General features: G+C 35.9%; 1 protein-coding gene across 2 annotated transcripts; it reads left to right on the forward strand.

Moving 5' to 3' along the window:
• Positions 1 to 2836: 2836 nt before the first annotated feature.
• Positions 2837 to 21096, forward strand: asip1 (agouti signaling protein 1). Of its 2 annotated transcripts, none has more exons than XM_063472923.1 (4): positions 2837 to 3184; positions 18887 to 19056; positions 19185 to 19234; positions 20354 to 21096. In XM_063472923.1, the coding sequence occupies exons 2-4, from the start codon at positions 18891 to 18893 to the stop codon at positions 20516 to 20518; spliced, it is 381 nt and encodes a 126-aa protein (XP_063328993.1). In that variant the 5' UTR covers positions 2837 to 3184; positions 18887 to 18890; the 3' UTR covers positions 20519 to 21096. The 2 variants fall into 2 exon arrangements, with proteins under 2 accessions (XP_063328993.1, XP_063328994.1); XM_063472924.1 differs by lacking the exon at positions 2837 to 3184 and adding an exon at positions 12462 to 12516.
• Positions 21097 to 21445: the final 349 nt, after the last annotated feature.

Genomic DNA, 21445 nt, shown 5'->3' on the forward strand with positions numbered 1-21445 from the left:
TTAGTGTCTTACAAGCACAAAGGGTGGCCCAACACTGCTGGTCTGAGTGAAATTGAATCTGAGGAGATTAAAATCTGGCTTCAGTTCAAGGCGAAACCATCTGTGTTGCAAAGTTTTCCCAATTTCCAAAATGTGTGCATGCAGGGGTCAGGTTTTTTTTGTTCTGTTTTTTGAATCTCAACAATAGTGTGGTATGTGCCATATGTGTCTTTGAAGTCCTTGTTGTGTGTGCACACAGCTGCTTTATATGTAGCCTCTCCGTGTGTTTTCCTAATGTCATTTATAGTAACTCATAAGATTTGAGATCAGTGATGTTTACTGATCACTATGCCAGTCTTTTCAAGTTGGACAGATACATTTTTGTTGTTTTAATATGGGGGTCCTCATTTGTTGGATGAAATTCAGGTAGACTATAAAAATAAAAATAAAAAAAGACAAAAAAAAAAAGTGTTATTTTTAAAAAGGAGCCCATTCAGTGCAAATTAATGTTAAGTCAGTAACTTCTATATTCTGTCTTACTGTTCTAATTTTATTTTTATTTTTAATATTATTTTGTGGTATGAATAGCCTGTATTTAAAAAAATATATAATAAAATAATAATTTTATGTAGGTACTTTATTCTACTTTTTACAGGTTCCACTGGCTATGGTGACTGTCAAAATTAACCTAAAAAAAAATTGAGCAGCATTGCTCTTTTGGTTGTTCATCTGATTCTCCAAAACTTTGGTCCACAAGGAAGTAGAGCCAAGAGCCAAGCAATTCTGTAGATCCATTTAGTGCCCACAAAGTTTGGACCTGAATTCATCTTCCAGCATTAGCAAGTTGAGTGCACGTTGTCACAAGCAGTCATCAGAGTCAGCAGTTTATAAACTATGTTATATGAACTAAGTTATATGTTCTATGACCTGGTTACATCACAAAGTCACAGAGACTTGTGATGTTGACGATGAAGTCAGAAATCCCTCTTTTGCCTAGTAACTAGACAACCTGTGAAGTTAGAAGATGCCAGAAATGAAACTAGTCTCAATTGGACACTGCCCTTACTTGGGTCCCAAGCAATAAACCAACTTTAATTGGAGTAAATCAGGTTAAACGTTGTGTAAGAAAAAAAAACATAGACATACAAAGATTTCTTTATAAATTAGCACCATGTTGTGAAAAATTAAGATTTGCTACAGTCATAGTTCCCCTTTTTATCTTAAGTGATACTTTTCTTTTCATTTTTGAAAGACAAGATAAGAAAGAAAACTGCCACTCAAACAGTCCTGAATCTAAATTTATTTGCAATTTCTGCAAATGCATAGATCGTAGAAGAAATAAAATTCATTATAAGTATTTGGTCAGTGAGACAATGTTTGTATTTTCATTTATTTAGTTCACACTGCCACTGGATTTCAAATCAAGATGTGAAGTGAAGACTTTTGGCTTTAATTTAGGGGTTTATTGAAATGCTGCATAAATCATGTAATAATTACAGCCCCTTTTAAACATATCCTATGATTTTCAGATGCTCAAAATTAATCAGAAAATTGATGAAAAATGGAAATTTAACGAAAATCCTTTGCAGTAAATGACTGTCTGATGTCTCGGATTCATCATCAAATACTGTTTTTTCCTCCCTTGAGATGCTCCGCCAGGCCTTTATGCCAGTTTCCTTTAGTTGCTTCTTGTTTGTTGATCTTTCTGCCTTCAATTTTATCTTCATTAACTGAAAAGCATGCTATATTGAGTGAAAGCTGACTTGGCCATTGAAGACTATCCAATTTCTTTGCCTTGACAAACTCTTGGATTGCTTTCCCAGTATACTTTGGATCGTTATCCATTTGCACTGTGGAGCACTATCTGATCAGTTTTGTACCTTGATTCACTGGCACCCATTCATGCTCATGCTGTAACACTGCTTACACCATGTTTGAAAAATTTATGTGGTATGCTTCTGATGAGATGTCCCTTTCCATCTCAAAACATTTGTGTTTTTTTCCCCTGAGAACTGGGCAGGCAAAGCTTTTTTAAAAATATATTTTGAGGCAAAATCAGCAATCATTTTAAGCAGCTTTAATCAGACATGACTGGTGTTTCAGTACACACACAGTTTAAATGAAATATTAAAAAGATGGCTGCCAAGTGGTGTCATATTATTCAATTTTATTAAAAAAGACCAGCTCACAGCAACAGTCAGAAACTTTATATTATATAAGGTGATGACTGCAAATATTAGAGAAAGAATCCCAATGAGCAGATGAATCCCCTTATTAGCATGTGCTTGGTGACAGTGGGAAGGAAGAACTCTCTCAGGAGGACCAACCTTCTGCCTCAACTGGCCGGGGGTGATGAGATGGAGATGACAGAATTGAGAAAAGGAGTTTGTCACTTTTCCAGCATGAATACACAACAGAATCAGCACCTGCTTACAGTTAGACTTAATGTGTTGTCTGGAAATGGGATATAGGTTATATTGTATGACCCGAATGGAACGCTAAATGCCAAAAAATTACATCCAGAAGCAAAAGTACACTGGACAGGCTGGGGGATTGCCAGTTTCCTAAATCGGACATCATAGACAGATAAAACAGATGAAAGTTATTTAAGGAAAATTTTCCCAAAAGACCAATCATTGGCTTTTTATGCATAAGAGGGCTATAATGACAGCGCCTACCATAAGAGCACTTCACTGGAGGGTCTGTTTTACATTTATCTGTCTATTCTCTGCATAATGTGACCTTTCCCATCCCCCAAAGCACTGCAGCACTGGTCCCGCCTCCAGTACAAACCTCCCAGTATGTCTTCATTATCAATAGCAAGGTATTGCTCCTTAAGAACAGATAAAAGAAGAAACAGAGGAGGGCAGGATAAAAAGACGTTTTGGAAAATAAAAGGCAAACTTTTACAGACAGAGCGAAAAAGAGGAAGGCGGACAAGACAGCTAAAGAGGGGGAAAAGTTAAACAAGGCAAAAAAATAAGGATACTTTAAAAAAAAAGACAAAATCAGAGGTGAAGTGTGGGAAAAGAGAGGGAGGAGAGAAAAGGAGAGTGGTGACTTGCTTAAAAGTAGCAGAGAAATAAAGACGTGAAGCAAGACAGGGAAAAGGGGGGGAAAGAGGAGCGCAGAGAAACGAGAAACAAGAAAGAACGAGAAACTGAGAGCGTGACATACTATCAGACAGCTGGCCTGGCAAACACAGGTAAGACAAATAGAGTTTCTTCCTGTCTTGTTTTGTTTGAAATGTTCCATGAAATCGTTTGAGCGCCGGAAAGACACGGTAACGAAAGTATAACACAGACATCTGAGGCTCAGAGACCTGGATCATTGATGTATGAGAAATTTCAAAACATGCTTTTTATGATCGTTTTGCCTCAATCCTGTTTTAAGTCACAAACAGGATTTCGGCCGTAGTCATCCTTTATGAGCTTGTTAAAAAAATTCCTCAAATGTTGTCTCCCATGTGCCAATTATTTTAGCAGGATTTCCCCAGCTGTGGCCTGTAAAATACAATGGGCACAACATAGTTACATAGTTGAAATCAAAATCTTGGAGCAATAATGAGAAACAAATTAGTCACTGTTCAAGCTCAGTTTTCAATGTTTTTGATTTATTTTGTGATGTGACTTAGAGTTTCGGACCACTAATGCTAAATTACTACGAAAATACTGACGCTGATCAAGTAGTCACTGGTAATTGAGGACCAAATTACATCTTTACACGTGTTCATAGTAAGATCTGTAGCGGAGTATAACTGAAACAACAAGAGCAGTTTTCCCGATTGTTTTCCGGTAGAGCGCCAGTGTTCTCAGGGCTCCATCTATCGACTATACCGTATTGTGCCATTATTGGCAGCTGTCAGGTATCATCGTTCTGAGACATTCACTGAAATGAATAATAAAAAAAAAAAAATCAATGATACTTGTATTTACATTAAAAGTCTTTTTGAAAAGTCAGTAGAACCTCCAAAGAAACAGCACATCAGCAGATTGATGACTGAATATGTAAAATTGCACAGGGGTCTGAGTCTGAGCTGCTGGGATAGCATAAAGGATCAATTTCTCCAGTTCATTTCCCCCTTTAAATACATTACATTAATAGCCCTATAGAATATGGATGTATAACAGTCTTTTCATTGTATGTATATAAATATATTTATTATTATTATTATTATTATTATTATTATTATTATTATTATATTATGTTTGATTATATGTTAAAAAAGAAATATTCTTATTATAAAATATTAAACTGAATTTTTGCAACCTACAGAGTGTACTAATATTTTAAGAACACATTCTGAAAATTAAAAATGTATTACATTAATGGGAATACTGTGCATACTGAGTATGATCGTGCTCAGAACATTAAAAGAGTGAATATAAATATGTGTGTCTCAGCGCTTGCATATGTTTTTAACATAATTTCTCCTACCTTTATTTCTGCGGTTGTTAAATAGAGAAAAAAAACACATTATAATTTACTATTTGAGTTAATCATATTAGAAATATTAATTAAAAAATGGCACCTAATAATTAGTATATTAAAAAAACTATAAACAGTCAATGCAAGTTAAAGCCAGTGCCATCTGGGAACCTGTGTGACGGTACATGATGTTTATTGTGATGGACGGGCGTATTGCATGACTTGCTTTTTTTACTTAAAATAAACACTTTGTAAGAGTTTCAGTTTTGTTTTGGATGCAAAGTATTGACTAGTGATTGTAAGCACTCGCTAACAACAGTGGACGCTGTCTGGTGCGACATGCCCAATATAGTGAATATTCATACACTTCACAACAGGCAAAGAGATTACTCATAGAAACAATGATGAATTGAAAATATTAAGAAAAAGCTTCTTTTTTTCTCTCTCTCTTTTTTATGTATAATCCCAGGAAAATAGGATTATTTCAAGGTTAGGGATTAAAGTTAAAGATCTCATGCAAAGTCAGTGTTGAAAAATAAATGTTGCCTTTCAATAGGAGAAGATTTCCTAACACAATTACAAGGACTAAAAGTTCTATTTTGTCTTTATTTAAATGTTTCTATACTATGATCAAATAAAACTGAGAAGAGCCTATTCGCTTATTCGTCTCTGTCATGTCTAAGAATTCTTTTGCATTTTTTACAAGGTGGCAGGTTGTTATAAATGTATGACAAATCAAGCACACTTTATTTGTAATACATTTCTTGCTTTGTGGATCTGCTACCAGAAAGTGCTGTAATCTACCACTTAATATAGTCCTCAATAAATACATTTTTCCTTCCTATTTTAATGGCGGTTGCTAAAGACAGACTTATACGTAGTTGGTTTTGGTCTTTTCTTTAAGCTTAATCTTACTTAAAAAATGGGAGCAACAGTCATTCAGTAATGTTGAGTACATTCTTGTGCTGCCAAACATTTGAATAATTAGCCATCTTCAAACAGGTTTATAGCTGCTGATTAGTTTTAATAAGCACACAGAAGCCGTCGTCAGAGTTTTCTCATAGACAATTTCGCTGGATATGGTTTTCTGGTTGGTCTGCTTTCTCTTGCTGTCTCTTTACATAGACTTGACCTAATAGAGCAGCAGGAGATGGAAAAAAAATACTACCTGTGTCTGTTCTCTGGTTTCTTAGACATCTTACTGACAATTAAGACAGTATTATTAGCTGGCAATAATGTTGGAAATATTTATTTTCAGTTGGTGTGCTGCAGAACATGAAAACATGTATAAAATGTGCGATGTAACAGCACAGCAGTTAAATTTTTACCATCAGGTAACGAGTTTATATTAAAATTTTTAAGTTTTCTGTTTCAAATTTGTGACTTTCTCTCTCTCTCTCTCGCTCCATAACTATGTCTTTAAGCATGCTGTAACAGAACAGAAATCAAGACATGTTAGGTCTTAATTTAGCAGTCGTGCAGTTACTGGCAATATGCTATCGTGGGAATGTAATAAAGTTGTAAAATGAAACTCCTCCTGTTGCTTTTTTTTTTTTTTTTTTACAAATTCCGTCCAGCTCAGTCCTTTGTCCTGTGGAGTTTGATTGAAAACTTGATATGTGAAAGGTGAAATATTAACAGTTTGTAGAACAGTGGCTTGGCTACAGTGCTTTAATATGCTGGATTTCATGATGGAAAAAAAAACAATTGTAGGATCTTATTATAAAAATCCTTGAAGGCCTCATATATTGTAGTATTTTCATTTAAAGATATTTAAATTGTAAAGGAAGATCAGAAAATGTTGTTCACTTTTCCAAACACTTTGCCATTTAGAATAATTTACATCTACCTGTGGAACAACTAACAGATAAAAGGCACGCAGTGCAAAGTAGCCCCAGATGGTAGATGATAGATGAGACACAGACATTAAAACTACTGTCTGGCTGATTTATCCTCCTGAAGTCATACCCCAAATCTGCCAGAAGCCTCTCGTCTTCTCTTTTAAAGCTGCCTCACTCACACTGATGAGAGAGATAAAACGCTCTCAGTTCCCAGATTTCTGGGTCCGAACACAAACAAAAGGTTGAGCCACACTAGTATTATTCAGCAGCTGACCTTTGAACTTTGGCCTCTTTAAGAGTTGTTTCTTGGAACATAGGAGAGCCTGAACTTCGTTATGAGGTCTGCTGGGGATTTTTCTTTTACTCTTATTCTTTTCTATGTTTTATAGGAGTGATATCTAGAAACAAAACTTTAGTCAAGTGGTGGAGTACTTTAAATTCTACTTCCTAGATGATTATTAGCAAAAAAAATAATTTTCAGGTATTAAAATGTCCACGTGTGGGGGACAGGTAATCAAAATACTGTAACTGTAAACCCTATAAAACTGTGGATTTAAATGAATTTTATTCACTTTTTAAAAAGTAAAGGATTTTGCAGTATTTAGTGATTTTTATTTACATTCAGCTTTTGAAGTTAACAATAATTTCAGATACAGTCCTTATGATTTTATCTAATCCATATTTGATTATTTGTAGGATTAGTCACGCTGCAAAAATGAAGTAGCTTACTTTTGAATACTCTTTGCATCACATCTTTGAAAATCGAAATAAACTGAACTTCATATTTGGTGCCCCACCTTTAAGTTTTGTCAGTATTTGATTCTCATGAAAGGCTGGCAGATTTTAGTACTAACAAATATAACCTTTTCATTTTCAACTGGAAAATCAGCTGAAATGTGAAACGGCATTTAATAGTTGCCCAGAAAGTTCCCCAGAGGTGTGTCTCACCGAAAACCTCAGGAGCGTTCTTATGGACACATTCATTAATACTCCATGTCATTGCTGTTTAAATGTTTTGGGGTTTTTTTTATTATCGAGTTATTAGAACTTTTCTGTGTTATCAGATTTTCATCAGCATGTTTCCAGCAGTATCAGACAGCAGTGTTCGGCTTTAATGAGCCCACTGTGCTTGTAAAAATGGGAACGCTGTGGAGGTTTGATGCACATATTTTAGTGAACGTGAGAATTTGAAACAGACTGAACATACGAACCAGCAGTGTGAAAGTGAAGAATGCTGCAGGAAAGGGTTGGAAAGTTTCTCTGAGCATTTGATTCATTGATTTGATGAAAAACTGGTTTGATGTTGGAATCAATAATTAAAGGTATACTTTCCACCCTTCATAAAGGCACAAGACGCATTCCTCTTTTCATGGTTATAGTTGATGAGAGTTAAAAATATTCCACTTAAAAGGATCTTTGTTCTCATTATCCCTCCACACTTGAAAATATTATTATGACCTCTGCATAGTCTGTGCCCGCAGTAACAAAAACACACAGCGCTAAAAATAAAAAACATGAAAGCTTGCACTTCTTTTTTTTCCCCTAATTTTTTTTTAAACATTGAACAACATAATTTTTTATTCTTAGTAAACCTTAACAAGAGCAGTGACAAAAAAGATTTTGGGTACAAAAACAAAGAGGAAGATTATTTCTAATATAAGTTTATCTCAAGGTAACACTATAAAATAAACTTGGTGATGTGCTTCCTTAAGTAAGGGTAAGATACAAAAAATAAATAAAAAATAAAAATGACATATGTTATATACTATGGCATTTGTTTGCAACCTAATAGTTGATGACAGATAATCCAAAGACAAATATTTTATATTCCAGTAATGTTCAGATTTTGAAACCTGAAAAACATATTTAGAAGCTGGAGCTCCTAGAAAATGTAAAAAAAAGAAAAGAAAAGAAAAACAAAACAAAATAGTAAAACAGTTGCAGTTCAGGGCAACTTAGACAAGGGCAGAAACCATTTTAATCTACAATCATCTCTCTTTTGGATTCTGGCGCTTGGACAGTCAGAGCAAATCTATTTGGTAAAAAATCAAACTCAAACTGTGAAAGTGTGGCAGGCGAACATAAGGATTATGAAAAGTATGAGAAACACGTCACAGAACACACACAGAAAAAAACGCTGCTGGCCTTAAAGGGTTGTTTTTGAAGGAACTGACCTTCCTTTGTCCCTAAAACATGACAAACTTTTGTCTGTGTTTAAGACTGAGGCTAAAAGTTTGATTTTTATTGGCACTTTGAAAGGACATTTTTTTAGGGTTATTTGAAGCTAATATTTCATTTTAAAACTGAATGGGTGAACTTTCGCTCTGCGTGTTGTAATGGATAAGAAAAATATTGGGTGGATTTTCTTTTCTCTTTAAAGCAAAAGAAAACATTCAAATGAAAATTCTTGTGTAAAAATATAAATATAATTTCAACAAATGTGATTTCTTGTTCAGTGCTGATACTGACAGTTTTTGATTTTGTCCATTTAGCCATTGGTGGTATTGACACTTGTTTAACTAAAAAATACAAATAAATGGATATTTGTTTTCTGAAAAAGTCAGCTTTATTTCTTTGAATAGAAAAAAAAACAAACTCTGTTTATGCTTCCCTGCTGTTTATGGTTCCTTTTGTTAAAAAAAATAGTGATTTTTTTTAAAAAAAAGAAAAAAGGCACAAAGGGCTGTGTGCGAAAAACAGAGCCAACAGCCTCTGCAACAGAGCAGATCAATTTAAAAGGGAACCCCGTGAGTTTATTGCTGACTTCCATGGTGATGGAAATTACTGAAAATTATTTCAAAATGAGAACCAGGCCACTGGGACACTGTGCTGTTATTCTTCCCTCAGCTTCACCACAATTTCCTAACCATGTGTCTTTACAAAATATGAGTGAGTGAGTGTGTGTGGGTGTGAGTGTGTGTGTTTGAACAGACAACTCTCAGAGAATGATCCTTGAACTGATTTCTCTGAGGTGAAGGTCAGATGTTTTGTCTTGGTGTGGCCAGAAAAAAACATCTCACCATCTTTGATGTGAGAACTGTTCGTGAGCTGGTGGTCTGGTTAAATTAAGTTGATTTTCACTGTTTTTTACAGGCAAAAGTGCCACCATATGCGGATCTTATAGAGAATATTATTACTAATAGATCCAACTTCTTACAATTCAGATTCTACGTGATTACATTTCATTTTCTTTTATTTGTAATGACGATTATTACACCAGCATGAAACTTCAGCAATGAGAGCCAGTTATTTAAGGACACATTAGCTGAACAAGATACCACCTGGTATACCTACTTTCTTTATATCCATCCATCCATCTATTATTTTCTGCTTATCCAATTCAGGGTCCCACGGGGGAGATTCTGCTGTGATAGGGCGAAAACTTTCTTTATGTCACGCATTACATGTGTACCTAGTGCAGCTGAACCACAGAAAATGTGATTATCAGAGGAGAACAGAAAGAGGAACAGATTTATTTTCCTCTAAAAAACACATAGTTACTGTAGTGTTATAATGACATAATTTGAGCTTGTTATCCAAAACCTCAAATTATTGGATTAGCTTGGAGAGTCCAGTTTTACTCAAAGTGTAGCTGGAATTGGAAACAATCTGAACCTTGCCTTATTTTTATCCTCATATTTTCTTTATCTCAATTCACTTAATTCACAGTTTTTCTAGTTTTAGATTCCCTTTTTTCTTTGGCTATTTATAATAATATGTTGGCATTATGGTAAAAGAAACCTCTTCTTTTGTGTATTTGAGAGAACATGAAGGGTGTACGACTGATAAGATAAGCCATTCCTGTGTGCCTCTCTTAGTGTGCATTTTTTTATATGCAGCTAAGCCTTTCAGTCTTAACATGCACTTACAAACACACGTCTAATCGTGTAGAGGGAACATGATGGCAGAAGAAATGTGTTTCTTGTCAAGGTGCATAACCTTGTGTTCGAGGGTCACCTTAGTGGTACGTAAATTACATAATTCACTCAGTATGTGACACAGCAGCGAGGTCAAGAGGGTTTTTCTGAGCAACTATAATGCTGTAATTTCTCCAACTATGACACAAAAAAGAAAAAAGAAACTTTGCCAATGCTATACTTCAGGTATGAATGTGTGCATCTCACAGTAAGTGAAACTGTGAAGAGTTCCTTATTTTCTGAAAGTCTTTTTTGTTGAGTCTGTAGTTCATGCTCGGCTGATTTCTCTTGCCATGTGGTTCAGCATATATACTGTGTGAGCTAAATTTAAGTAGTTATCTCTGCAATGCATTCAGAGCAATACAATCAAGCTGTTGCTGTGCAATCCACAGTGGATTTTAAATCTGTGTACACCTTTATACAAGATTTATAGAACTGCTGGTGTGTGAATTTGGGATATTTTTTGAAAAATTTTCATCATGAAGTGGTATTGGTGCATATGTGGTCAAAAGATGAGCCAAAATCTTTGCTTTTTTAATTATAAAAGACCATCTAAGGCAGAAAATTGAGTTTAGGCATCAACAAAAAACAAAAACTTTTTTTTCTAGCCACATTAAGGTATGACAGTAATATAACACTAATTGTTAGTTGACTGATGTGCAAGTCAAAAGTGACATGTAGTTAGGACTACTTTACTGTAATATAATCAGTCAAATACCATTGAAACGTTAGTTAGATGTTACTCTACCTTAAGCTACAAATCATCTGGGATGATGTAACATTTCTAGCAGCAGAATACTGTGCTGATAGGATTCTTTCTTCGTCCTGCACACAAGGCATCAATTATGAGGTGCACGTGTGTTTAAGAGGCAAAAGGAGAGAGAAAACAGTGGGCATGGGCCTGTTGAGGTGGGGGTAATCTTTGTAGATCTCTGAGTAAGCAAATTAGTTTATGGCTAGGCAGGAAACCCTGGATTCTCTGAGTGTCTAGTATGACAGTTTTGACAGCTATGACATCTGTGTCTTTTAACACAGATGTTATGTCCCTGAAGTAGAGATGTGCCACAAAATTAGAAGATAGATAGAAGTGTGCAAAGCCAAATGGAAAACCATCTCACGGCTGAATGAAAACTCACTCAAACACAGGTCCGTTTAGGAGGTGGGAAGTAACAAAGTACAAATATTCATTATTGTGTTTAGGTAGAATTTTCAGGTATCTGTAGTTTACTCCCTACATTTTAACACAAATACCTGTGCTTTCCATTGCTTATTTTTTCAAAATAGACTCCATATAAAAGGCTTAACGCATTTGATGAGAGTTATTATTTCACATCTGTACATGTCTTCACAAGATTTGAACCTAAGTGGAGGAACCAATAACAGAAGCTAACAGCTACAAAAGATAAAAATGAAGTAGTATTTTTTTAAGTGGCAGGAAATTTCAAATGCAGCAGCTCATTTCAGCTCAACAAATATGAGCAAACACACAGACTGTTTCTGTGTTGTTTGGACTGTAATCCTTCTGGTAGTGAGATAACGTCATTCAGAGATGACAAAAAAAAAAGAGAGGACTGCTCAGTAACATTTGATGGTCGGAATTAAATGACATCAAGAGCAACGCGTATCAAATCAAATTTAAGGTGATTTACTGACTGAATTCCACCTTCATAACAGCTTTGTAGTGCCTAAAGGTGCGAAATCAGTCATCATGTAATGCCTGTTTATAACTTGATGAATTCAGTTGTGTCAAAATCCACCAGGAAACATGGGAGTAGCAGCAGCAGGACATGTCAGCTGCTCAAAGTGTGTATACAAAGAAAATCTACTGGAGCTTTCAATAGGAATTATTCTTATTTATTTATGAGTTTATCTAAATTCTTTTCCCAATGCTCAAGTGCAACATCTTATCCTACAGTACCCCCCACCTGCCAAATATCAATTTAATCCATGACTCTGATTATTTTTCTGTTTAGAAATAGAGCCAAAGGTTACAATGTAGAGAAAAGCAAATAGAGCACCTTTTCTCTGCTGTTCTACAAAACATGAAACATTACATGATGTTCAAGCTGAGAAATTTCTTTAAAATTAGAATTTAGGTTGTAAAGCTGCCATTCCCATGCACCAGTTGACTGGTTGATCCAGAACTCTTAAAAATAATAATTATTATTTTTTAATGTTTTTATTTAAAAAAATCTTAGGATTAGAATCCACAATCTAAACTACATAAACAGCAGTAATAAAGATTTGGCATTCAGTTCATGCAATAACAAGATTTCTCCTTTACTGATATCAGGAAAGGAAATCAGGCAAGGAAAATGCAGAAGACAACGCAGCATATTGCAACATGAAAGGTAAATTTTAAAGGAGCTTTCCATTCAGCACCACATGACAAATATATCAGATGACCAGAATTAAAGGCCATTAATTTGTTTGTTTATCTGTTCATTCATTAATTCATTCACTGATTTATATTTATGCGTTTTTCAAGAAAAAAAATAATTTTTGTATCCTATGGATATATCATAATTGCCTTTTTTAAATTTGTGGAGCTTGTCATAAGAGAGAGTTAGACTGTGTTTAGGTGAACTACTTTCACAAAGCTCTCTTAAAGATAATTTTAGTTGATTTGTGGTGTTTCCACTGCATGCTGAATTTGGCTGTAAACATACCTCCTTTTTTCTATTTTTAATACACATGACTTTTGAATTACTTATTTCAGGAGTTCTCTCTAGAGGTGCTTCATCAAGTAATCCTTGTAGTTCATGGAGTTGAAAATGTTGATGTATTCTGTTGGTATATTTATGGAATTCGAGGCTTTTTGTCATGACTTGGATCATGAATAATCATTGGATTATTACGTAGCTTTCACCTCACATTTAACCTTACAAGATCAGGGGTGTAACTTTTAGCTTTTCTATTTTCTAACTCTTCAGATGTTGAGCAAGAGAGTGAGTGAAAGTAAGAGAGAGAAATATAACATCTTAATAGGGACCAAGTAAAACCATTAGACATGGATTTTCTCTGTATGTATTATTGTAGGGCCTGCCTTACAATGTAAAGTTCCTTGAGGCGATTGTTGTTGTGATTTGGCATGTGTATAAATAAAATTGAATTTAGTTTAATTGGATGAGCTGAGTCGGGAAAGGAAAAAAAATCCCTTTCCACATAAATGATTACCTTTGCAATAAACAATTATTTGCTGATTTGATGATAACAAAAATATATAAACAAAATGTCTTAAGAAGTCATTAGACCTACTTCATACTGAAATATGCTCCTGAAGTTTTATGATATTTGTATCACCCTTGTCTTAGCCTACAAATCACCTTGTATGATTTTTTTCTAAGAACAAAATACTGCGGTGAGAGAAAAAAGACTTTGCACTTCATATTTTGCCTGCACATCTGTACATATTTTTTTGTTGATTGTTAACGTTCCCTCTGCATTTTCTGTCATCATTTCACCTCTTTAAATCATTCTGCTTTGAAATGTCTCAATGCACTATAATGTGGTTTCCAAAACCTCATGAGAAGCAGCATCCATGATCCTCAGTTGACGTGCTAAAGTCTATCCAGATGCAGGAAAGCAGCCATATTAAGGTGGTTTTAGGTGCTTTTTGACTTAGTGTATGTGTTTGGCATTCCTTTTATGTTTGCCCTGCTTTCAAAGGAAATGCTTAGCTCTTAACGTTGTACTCAATTTAAAATGAATTTTTATCAGATCTGTGGGAGAAGGTGCTAAAATGTGTTTTTATTGTGATTATGGTCACCTTTGAATTCACTCCAAGTTCACCTGGCATGAGTACACCCTAGTTGCGAACGACTCAGATCTTCTTTGTCAAAAATGCTTGTGTATATCTTATTGTTTTAGTTGATTTAGTTGTTTGTTTATTCCACATATTTTGGCTAGTTACAAAATGAGTACTCAGGAATTTGAGTTGGCAAGGGTCGTGATTTTCAACCCTTACTCCTTTGAGAGATTAAATCATTTTGCAGCTGCTGTTTGGGCAGGGAATGCAAGAAAAGGATTAGGGTGAACATTAGCAGACCTCCTCTTGATAATGATTGCAAGTCACTTTACTGTAAGACCTCTTAAAGCATAACTTAATATATACTGATGGTAAATTCAGTGCCATCAATGTCTAATAGAAATCCACATTTGTGGGTAAAAGGATGGATTATCTGGATTGAAGCAAAGGGAAGTGATTTCACCTATTTTATTTGAGCTTCATGTTTCCAAAAATGTCAGCACACTGTAAAATATTAATAAGTGACAATTTTTTAAAATTTTTTTAGTGTTTTAAAAACATGTCTACCGAGTCTTGAATTTGACGCCAGCAGCATTTAATTGCAACTGTCCCAGCATAAAAAGCTGGGACAGTTGCAATTAAAAGTGGAGAAGTTGTGCAATACAGAGAACATCTGGTGGAACATCTGACAACTAATCTGGCAAATTAGTAACATGAGTATTAAACATGGGTATTAAAAGAGCATCTCAGAGAGGCTGAGTGTTTCAGAAGTAGAGATGGGGTGCAGTTTGCCACTCTGTGAAAGACTGTGTGGTCAAATAGTTCAATAATGTAAGAATAACATTTCTCAGCATAAAATTGCCAAGAATTTAGAGGCCCTCACGAAGCACAGCATTAAAAACAGACACCATTCTGTAGTGAAAACCATTGTCAGTGAACACATTTTGTCACCGCATCCACATATGTCAGTTAAACCTTTACCATGAAAAAAAAAAAAAAAAAAAGTTATAAGCTGGGCCTGGACTATTTTAAGCTGGACTGAGGCAAGGTGGAAAACCATCCTGTGATGGTTAATTACAATCAATTTTGTAATTATATTTGGAAATTGTATTGGAAATATTAACCAAAATAGGAAATATGCCCCAACTTGTTTAATTTATATTAAATAATAATAATAATGATGATGCTTTTCAAAACAGGTTTTTAAATCAGGTTAACCACTATGTGATGGAGAACTAAATGGAAATAAACTACTAACAGTCAGTACAAAAACAACCTGATATTAAAGGCAAGTCCCCTATAAAAAAAAACTGCTATAAAACTGTTTTTAAAACTATTTTGGTTTGGTCTCTGAACATATGGGATTTATACAGCCTACGCTATTTAAGTCAAGGCAGAATCAGCTGGAAGAGTTCTTGAGTCTGTGATGAATAAAACTATTAGCTGAGCTTAGCGTTTCAGCTTCTACAAAAGTTTATTTTTCACTGGTTGGCTCAGCTTTGATACTAGAGGAGGGTGTGGTTTTGAGGATGCTGGATACAATAATACTATCCAGAGTCTTGAAGAATATTTCAAGTATATGTTATAGGAGCCATGTCTTTTAAAGCACAGAGGTGAACTACAGTGGTGAGGGTATGGAAATTTCTTGTTCAGTTGCCAAAGGAAGGAGAAACTGGGATGATGCACAGAATTTGGTTGGTGTTTTCAATTTATGATATGGATTTCATTTGCAGAAAAAAATAGAAAGGCAATCTCAAATTAAGAATAACATGCATAAAATAAAATTCATGAGACTGTTTGGGATTTCGGATTTTTTGAGGATAGATTTCATAATTTAGATTTGTTTTGGTTGTGTGACACTGATATGATTACATATAATAATAATAATAATAATAATAATAATAATAATAATAATAATAATAATAACAATAATAATAATAATGTCATATTGCACTACTGGTAATTCTTACATTTCTAGTCATCCTAAAATAAAAGCCAGAAAAAGGTGTAACATACAACTATAATGTACAAAAACTTTAAAAATAAGTATCAACAAAACAACAAAATTCAGTCTAGGTTTATTTTATGTATACTTTTAAAGCACTGTGTAAAAGTACCGTTAACAATCATAATTTCCTTGTTTCTTCCTTTTTCTCATCAAATATTTGCATGCAAGTTATTTTTACAGTCTTTCCCTGAAAACAAAATAGACACTGCTCACACCAAACCTTTAGAAATGTACAAACTGTGATATTTAAGTCCAGATATTGATCACAAAGAAAAGTAAAAGAAAAACATAGAGCCCGACTAAACCTTCTCACTGACCTCAAAGTAGCAATCCTTCCCAACAGTTCAAATTACACTCCCCAACAGAGCTGTTGCTTTCTGTGCAGAGTGATGTTATTTATATTAATTAGTATTTGATCAGGTGTTGATTTGAATTGGTGTTGATGAGGTCCACCCCGAGTTCCTGAAGGCTCTGGACGTTGTAGGGCTGTCCTGGTTGACACGCCTCTGCAATGTTGCGTGGAGATCAGGGGCAGTACCCCTGGACTGGCAGACCGGGGTGGTGGTCCCCATCTTTAGGAAGGGAGACCGGAGGGTGTGTTCCAATTACAGGGGAATCACACTCCTCAGCCTCCCTGGGAAAGTCTATGCCAGGGTGCTGGAAAGGAGAGTTCGTCCGCTAGTCGAACCTCAGATACAGGAGGAACAATGCGGTTTTCGTCCTGGTCGCGGAACACTGGACCAGCTCTTTAGCCTCTCGAGGATACTTGAGGGTGCATGGGACTTTGCCCAACCAGTCTACATGTGTTTTGTGGACTTGGAGAAGGCATTCGACCGTGTCCCTCGGGGTGTCCTGTGGGAGGTGTTGCGGGAGTATGTGGTGTCTGGCCCATTGCTACGGGCCATTCGATCCCTATACAACCGTTGCAAGAGTTTGGTTCGCATTGCCGGTAATAAGTCGGACTCGTTCCCGGTGGGTGATGGGCTCCGCCAGGGCTGCCCTTTGTCACCGGTTCTGTTCATAATTTTTATGGACAGGATTTCTAGGCGCAGCCAAGTGGCGGAGGGCTTTCACTTCGGTGGCCTCAGAATCTCATCTCTGCTTTTTGCGGATGATGTGGTTCTGTTGGCTTCATCGAGTGAAGGCCTCCAGCTTGCACTGGAACGGTTCGCAGCTGAGTGTGAAGCAGCGGGAATGAGGATCAGCACCTCCAAATCTGAGGCCATGGTTCTCAGCCGGAAAAGGGTGGAGTGCCCACTCCGGGTCGGGGATGAGTTTCTGCACCCAGGGGAAGAGTTCAAGTATCTCGGGGTCTTGTTCGCGAGTGATGGGAGAAGGGAGCCGGAGATCGACAGACGGATTGGTGCTGCGGCTGCAGTGATGCGGACGCTGCACCGGTCCGTCGTGGTGAAGAGGGAGCTGAGTGTAAAAGTGAAGCTCTCAATTTACCGGTCGATCTACGTCCCTACCCTCACCTATGGCCACGAGCTGTGGGTAGTGACCGAAAGAACGAGATCGCGGATACAAGCGGCAGAAATGAGCTTCCTCCGAAGGGTGGCTGGCCTCTCCCTTAGAGATAGGGTGAGAAGTTCGGCCATCCGGGAGGGGCTCAGAGTAGAGCCGCTGCTCCTCCACATCGAAAGGAGTCAGTTGAGATGGTTCGGGCATCTGACAAGGATGCCTCCTGGGCGCCTCCTGGGTGAGGTGTTCCGGGCATGTCCCACCGGGAGGAGGCCCCGGGGCAGACCCAGGACACGCTGGAGAGATTATATCTCTCGGCTGGCCTGGGAACGCCTTGGTGTTCCCCCGGATGAGCTGGAGGAGGTGGCTGGGGAGAGGGAGGTCTGGGCTTCTCTGCTTAGGCTGCTGCCCCCGCGACCCGACCCCGGATAAAGCGGATGAAGATGGATGGATGGATGGATGGATATTTGATCAGTATGAAAAATACAGCAAAACTTTTTGTACAGACAGAAAAACATTATTTTGGAATGTAAAATGTGTATTTGATGCTAATCTGAAACACACTGAAATACAATAACAGAGTAAAAACCTCCTACTCAGCTGAAGCCTTTTGTGTGGAGCCTTTTTTTTTTTTGCCGAGCCTGTGTAGCTTTCCCTAAGGTTATCTGGTAACTTCCCATAGTCCAAAGACATGCTTTTGAAGCTAACTGCTGATTCGAAATTCACCTGTCTAGTGTTGGACAGACAGCTTGACCAAAAATTCAGTGGTTGCTGGAATAGCTGAAATCCCCCCGATCCTAAATAAGAAAATTGATTACTGGTTCTCTGTAGATTATCCTGACTGCACTCAGCTGAAATGTCAAAAGTGACCGTATGTTTGAATAGGAAGGTGGAGTGCAACTAAGTGCTCACTAACAACAGTATGGAGAAAATACTAAAAGCAGTCACCAAAACTGAAGCACAGTCTACCTGAGAGTCAAAGTGACCATTCACTTTTTTACACACGTTTTAAGCTTTAATAAAATTTAGATGGATAACTTATTTAAAAAAAAATACCACTGTACCATTGTCACAAGAGTTTATTTTCTAAAAAATGGAAGGAGAAAAAAACCCATTGACTGTGCTTGAAATATTTGCATTTCATTGTAGGAGCTTATAAGGATTGACTTGTGTTTCAAAGAACAGCATCATTTTTGAGCTACTTTCATTTCATTTTTCTTTGCTGTCTGTTTTTACTTTGTGTGCAGGCAAACTGATAAAGCAGAGAATAAAGTAAACAGATTTATCACAGTAAAACATGTATTAAATATAATATCTTAAATATAAATATCTTTCATTAACAAATATGATGAGAAAGCTTATTTGAAGTTAAAACATTTCTCATCAGGCCAATTTACTGTTTTTCTAGTGATGTTTTTAAAATTTAGTTATTCTTTTCAAATTACAGATAAACAGATGTGCTGTTTATCTAACAGACTTCCATTACTCATTTTTCTTTTCACAGAAAGATGCACATCTCACTGCTGCTAAGTTGCTTTCTTCTGGCTGCGACAGACTACTTCCTCGGCTATGCCCACATGATCCCAGATGAGAGACTCTCCACCAACAGAGTTGCTGCATCTAATGCTTTGTCTCAAAATCTAGAAATAGACTCACCCCCTGTGGTTATTGTAGGTAAGTTTGAAAGGACACTGCAAACTGTGGTTTTTACAATGCTGATCATCATGTATCATCTATGCTGATGACACTTTTCTTTTCTAACACATTTTCTAATAATTGCAATTCTTAATTTTCTCTTCCAGAGTTACCAAAATCTGCAAAGAAGAGCAAGAAACCAAAGAAACAGAAAAAGGTTGTTGCAAAAAATTATTATTATTATTATTATTATTATTAATAATAATAATAATAATAATAATAATAATAATAATAATAATAATAATAATAAAAATAATAATATAATAATAATACCATGGCATTGATATAATACTGGGTTCCATTACCTTTTATCATATAGATTCATTATATTATAGTATATTATATTATAGTTTTTCATTTAATATACTAGTTTTTAAAGTGAAATAATGAAAATGAAAACTACCCTACACAAGTGTACTTGCTATGGAAACTATGTTTAAATGATTATGTGATTTAGTTGATCAAATCAATTTTGAATACAGTTAAAACAACCAAATTAAAATTAAAGAATTCAATAATTAAAAGAAAGATTTATAACAACATATTACATATGAAACGTTTTATAATATACCATGATTTGATTACTATCATTAACTGAACAAGCTGGACTGAATGTTGCAACCAGTGTGTCAGTGATCAAACCATACAACCAATTAAGGCGTGTCAGTATTTAGAGTGACCTTTTAAATTGACCATATGAAAGAACAGTGAGAACAGTGCCCGCTTCCAGAGAATCAAAGGTGAACAAGAGCAAGTGAACTCTTATCACACCCTCTTGCTCATGGAAAAGGAGAAAGGAAAAAACTTACTGGCAAAGATGCTTTTCCTCTCATGCATTCTTCTGTGCACTCAAGGGGCAGAAATGTGCCCTGTGTGGTTTTCTGTTGGCAGTCAGGATGCAGTTCTTTTCTCTTGCCTCAGGTCCTTGTGCCTGGCTTTTATAAACACACTTAATAAATGCCACAATTCTCAGTTAAAACACTCAGTAACATAATATCATTAATAGTGTTTGTTGTTGTTCTTACGGGGTTTTTTTTGTAGTTGTTGTTTTTAATAGAATAGAATAGAATGCCTTTTATTGTCACTATGCACATGTGCAATGAGACTCCGAGCAACTCCTACTCTGTGCAGACATGTAGAAAAAAGGGGGGTAAGCTGCACAGTTCAGCGACTCTATAAACATATTGTTTCTAATTTTTTACAGCAACCTGTTTTAAAAAATATGATTTTCTATGTTATAACTTCTTCTTCTTCTCTCTCTCTCCTTTTCTTTCAGAACAAATATGGTGTGAAGAAGCGGCCTCCTCCTCCTGCCAACTGTATTTCCCTGTGGGGAAGCTGTAAATCTCAAGGCACCGTGTGCTGTGATTATTGTGCTTTCTGCCAATGTCGACTGTTCAGAACTGTTTGTTACTGCCGAATGGGTAACCCTCGCTGCTGAATAGCCACCTGCAGCCTAACCCAGTTCCAGGCTAAGAGAACAAATGTTTATGCTCCAGCAAACCACTTGCAGTGAACACCATGAGAGGTTAATCACTCCTCCCCCTTGGTTTATAATTTTCCCTAAAATTCACTGCATGAAAGCACTTTATCACAGAGGATTGCACCACAGGGAACTTTCCTAAACTCTTACAGGGTGTGATGCCTACAGCACTGCTAGGAAACAAAAAACAAAACTCAAATAAAAGTTATAAAGCAAGTTTTTATTTTACTTTGAGCTTTCAGCATGCATAGAAACAATTTACATTCTCCATAAATAATCAATTTATTTTTCACATGAATACATGACTGCAACAGTATACTTAAAAACGGTTGTATTTTTTTATTAAGCTTTCTAAGGATTAAATGTTTGTAATGTTAAAGCAATTATTTGGAAAAAAAGTATTGTTTTTGTTCTATTTAGCGTACAGTCTACAAAATCATGCCTGTTTTCTGAAATGAAGGTGTATGAATTTACATTTACAAGTAAATTAATAAAAAAGTGACTAAATCCTAAATTTGATTTATCTGAGTTCATGTCTTTGGGGTGTATAGACATATAACGTTTCTACTTAAACATAAATGTCTACATTTTTTCTTACTGACTCAAAAGGGCTAAGTGTATTTGCAAACAGGACAATACTGGTTGTTGGACACGTTTTATTATCAAACTTTTTTAAAAAGTACTATACTGAGCTGTATGTACAATGGTCTCAACCTACTGTTCACTTCATTCTATTCAGTTTTATTTAAATATAAATAAATCACAACAGTCACCTCAAAGTGTTGTATATGGTAAAAACCCTACAATCTTTTTTTAATAAAATTGTGTGATGAATTGAAAAAAATATATATATATTTAGTTCAATTAAATCTTTTTTAAAACAAA

This window comes from Pelmatolapia mariae, linkage group LG5 (genome assembly GCF_036321145.2).
Source record: "Pelmatolapia mariae isolate MD_Pm_ZW linkage group LG5, Pm_UMD_F_2, whole genome shotgun sequence".
NCBI lineage: Eukaryota > Metazoa > Chordata > Actinopteri > Cichliformes > Cichlidae > Pelmatolapia > Pelmatolapia mariae.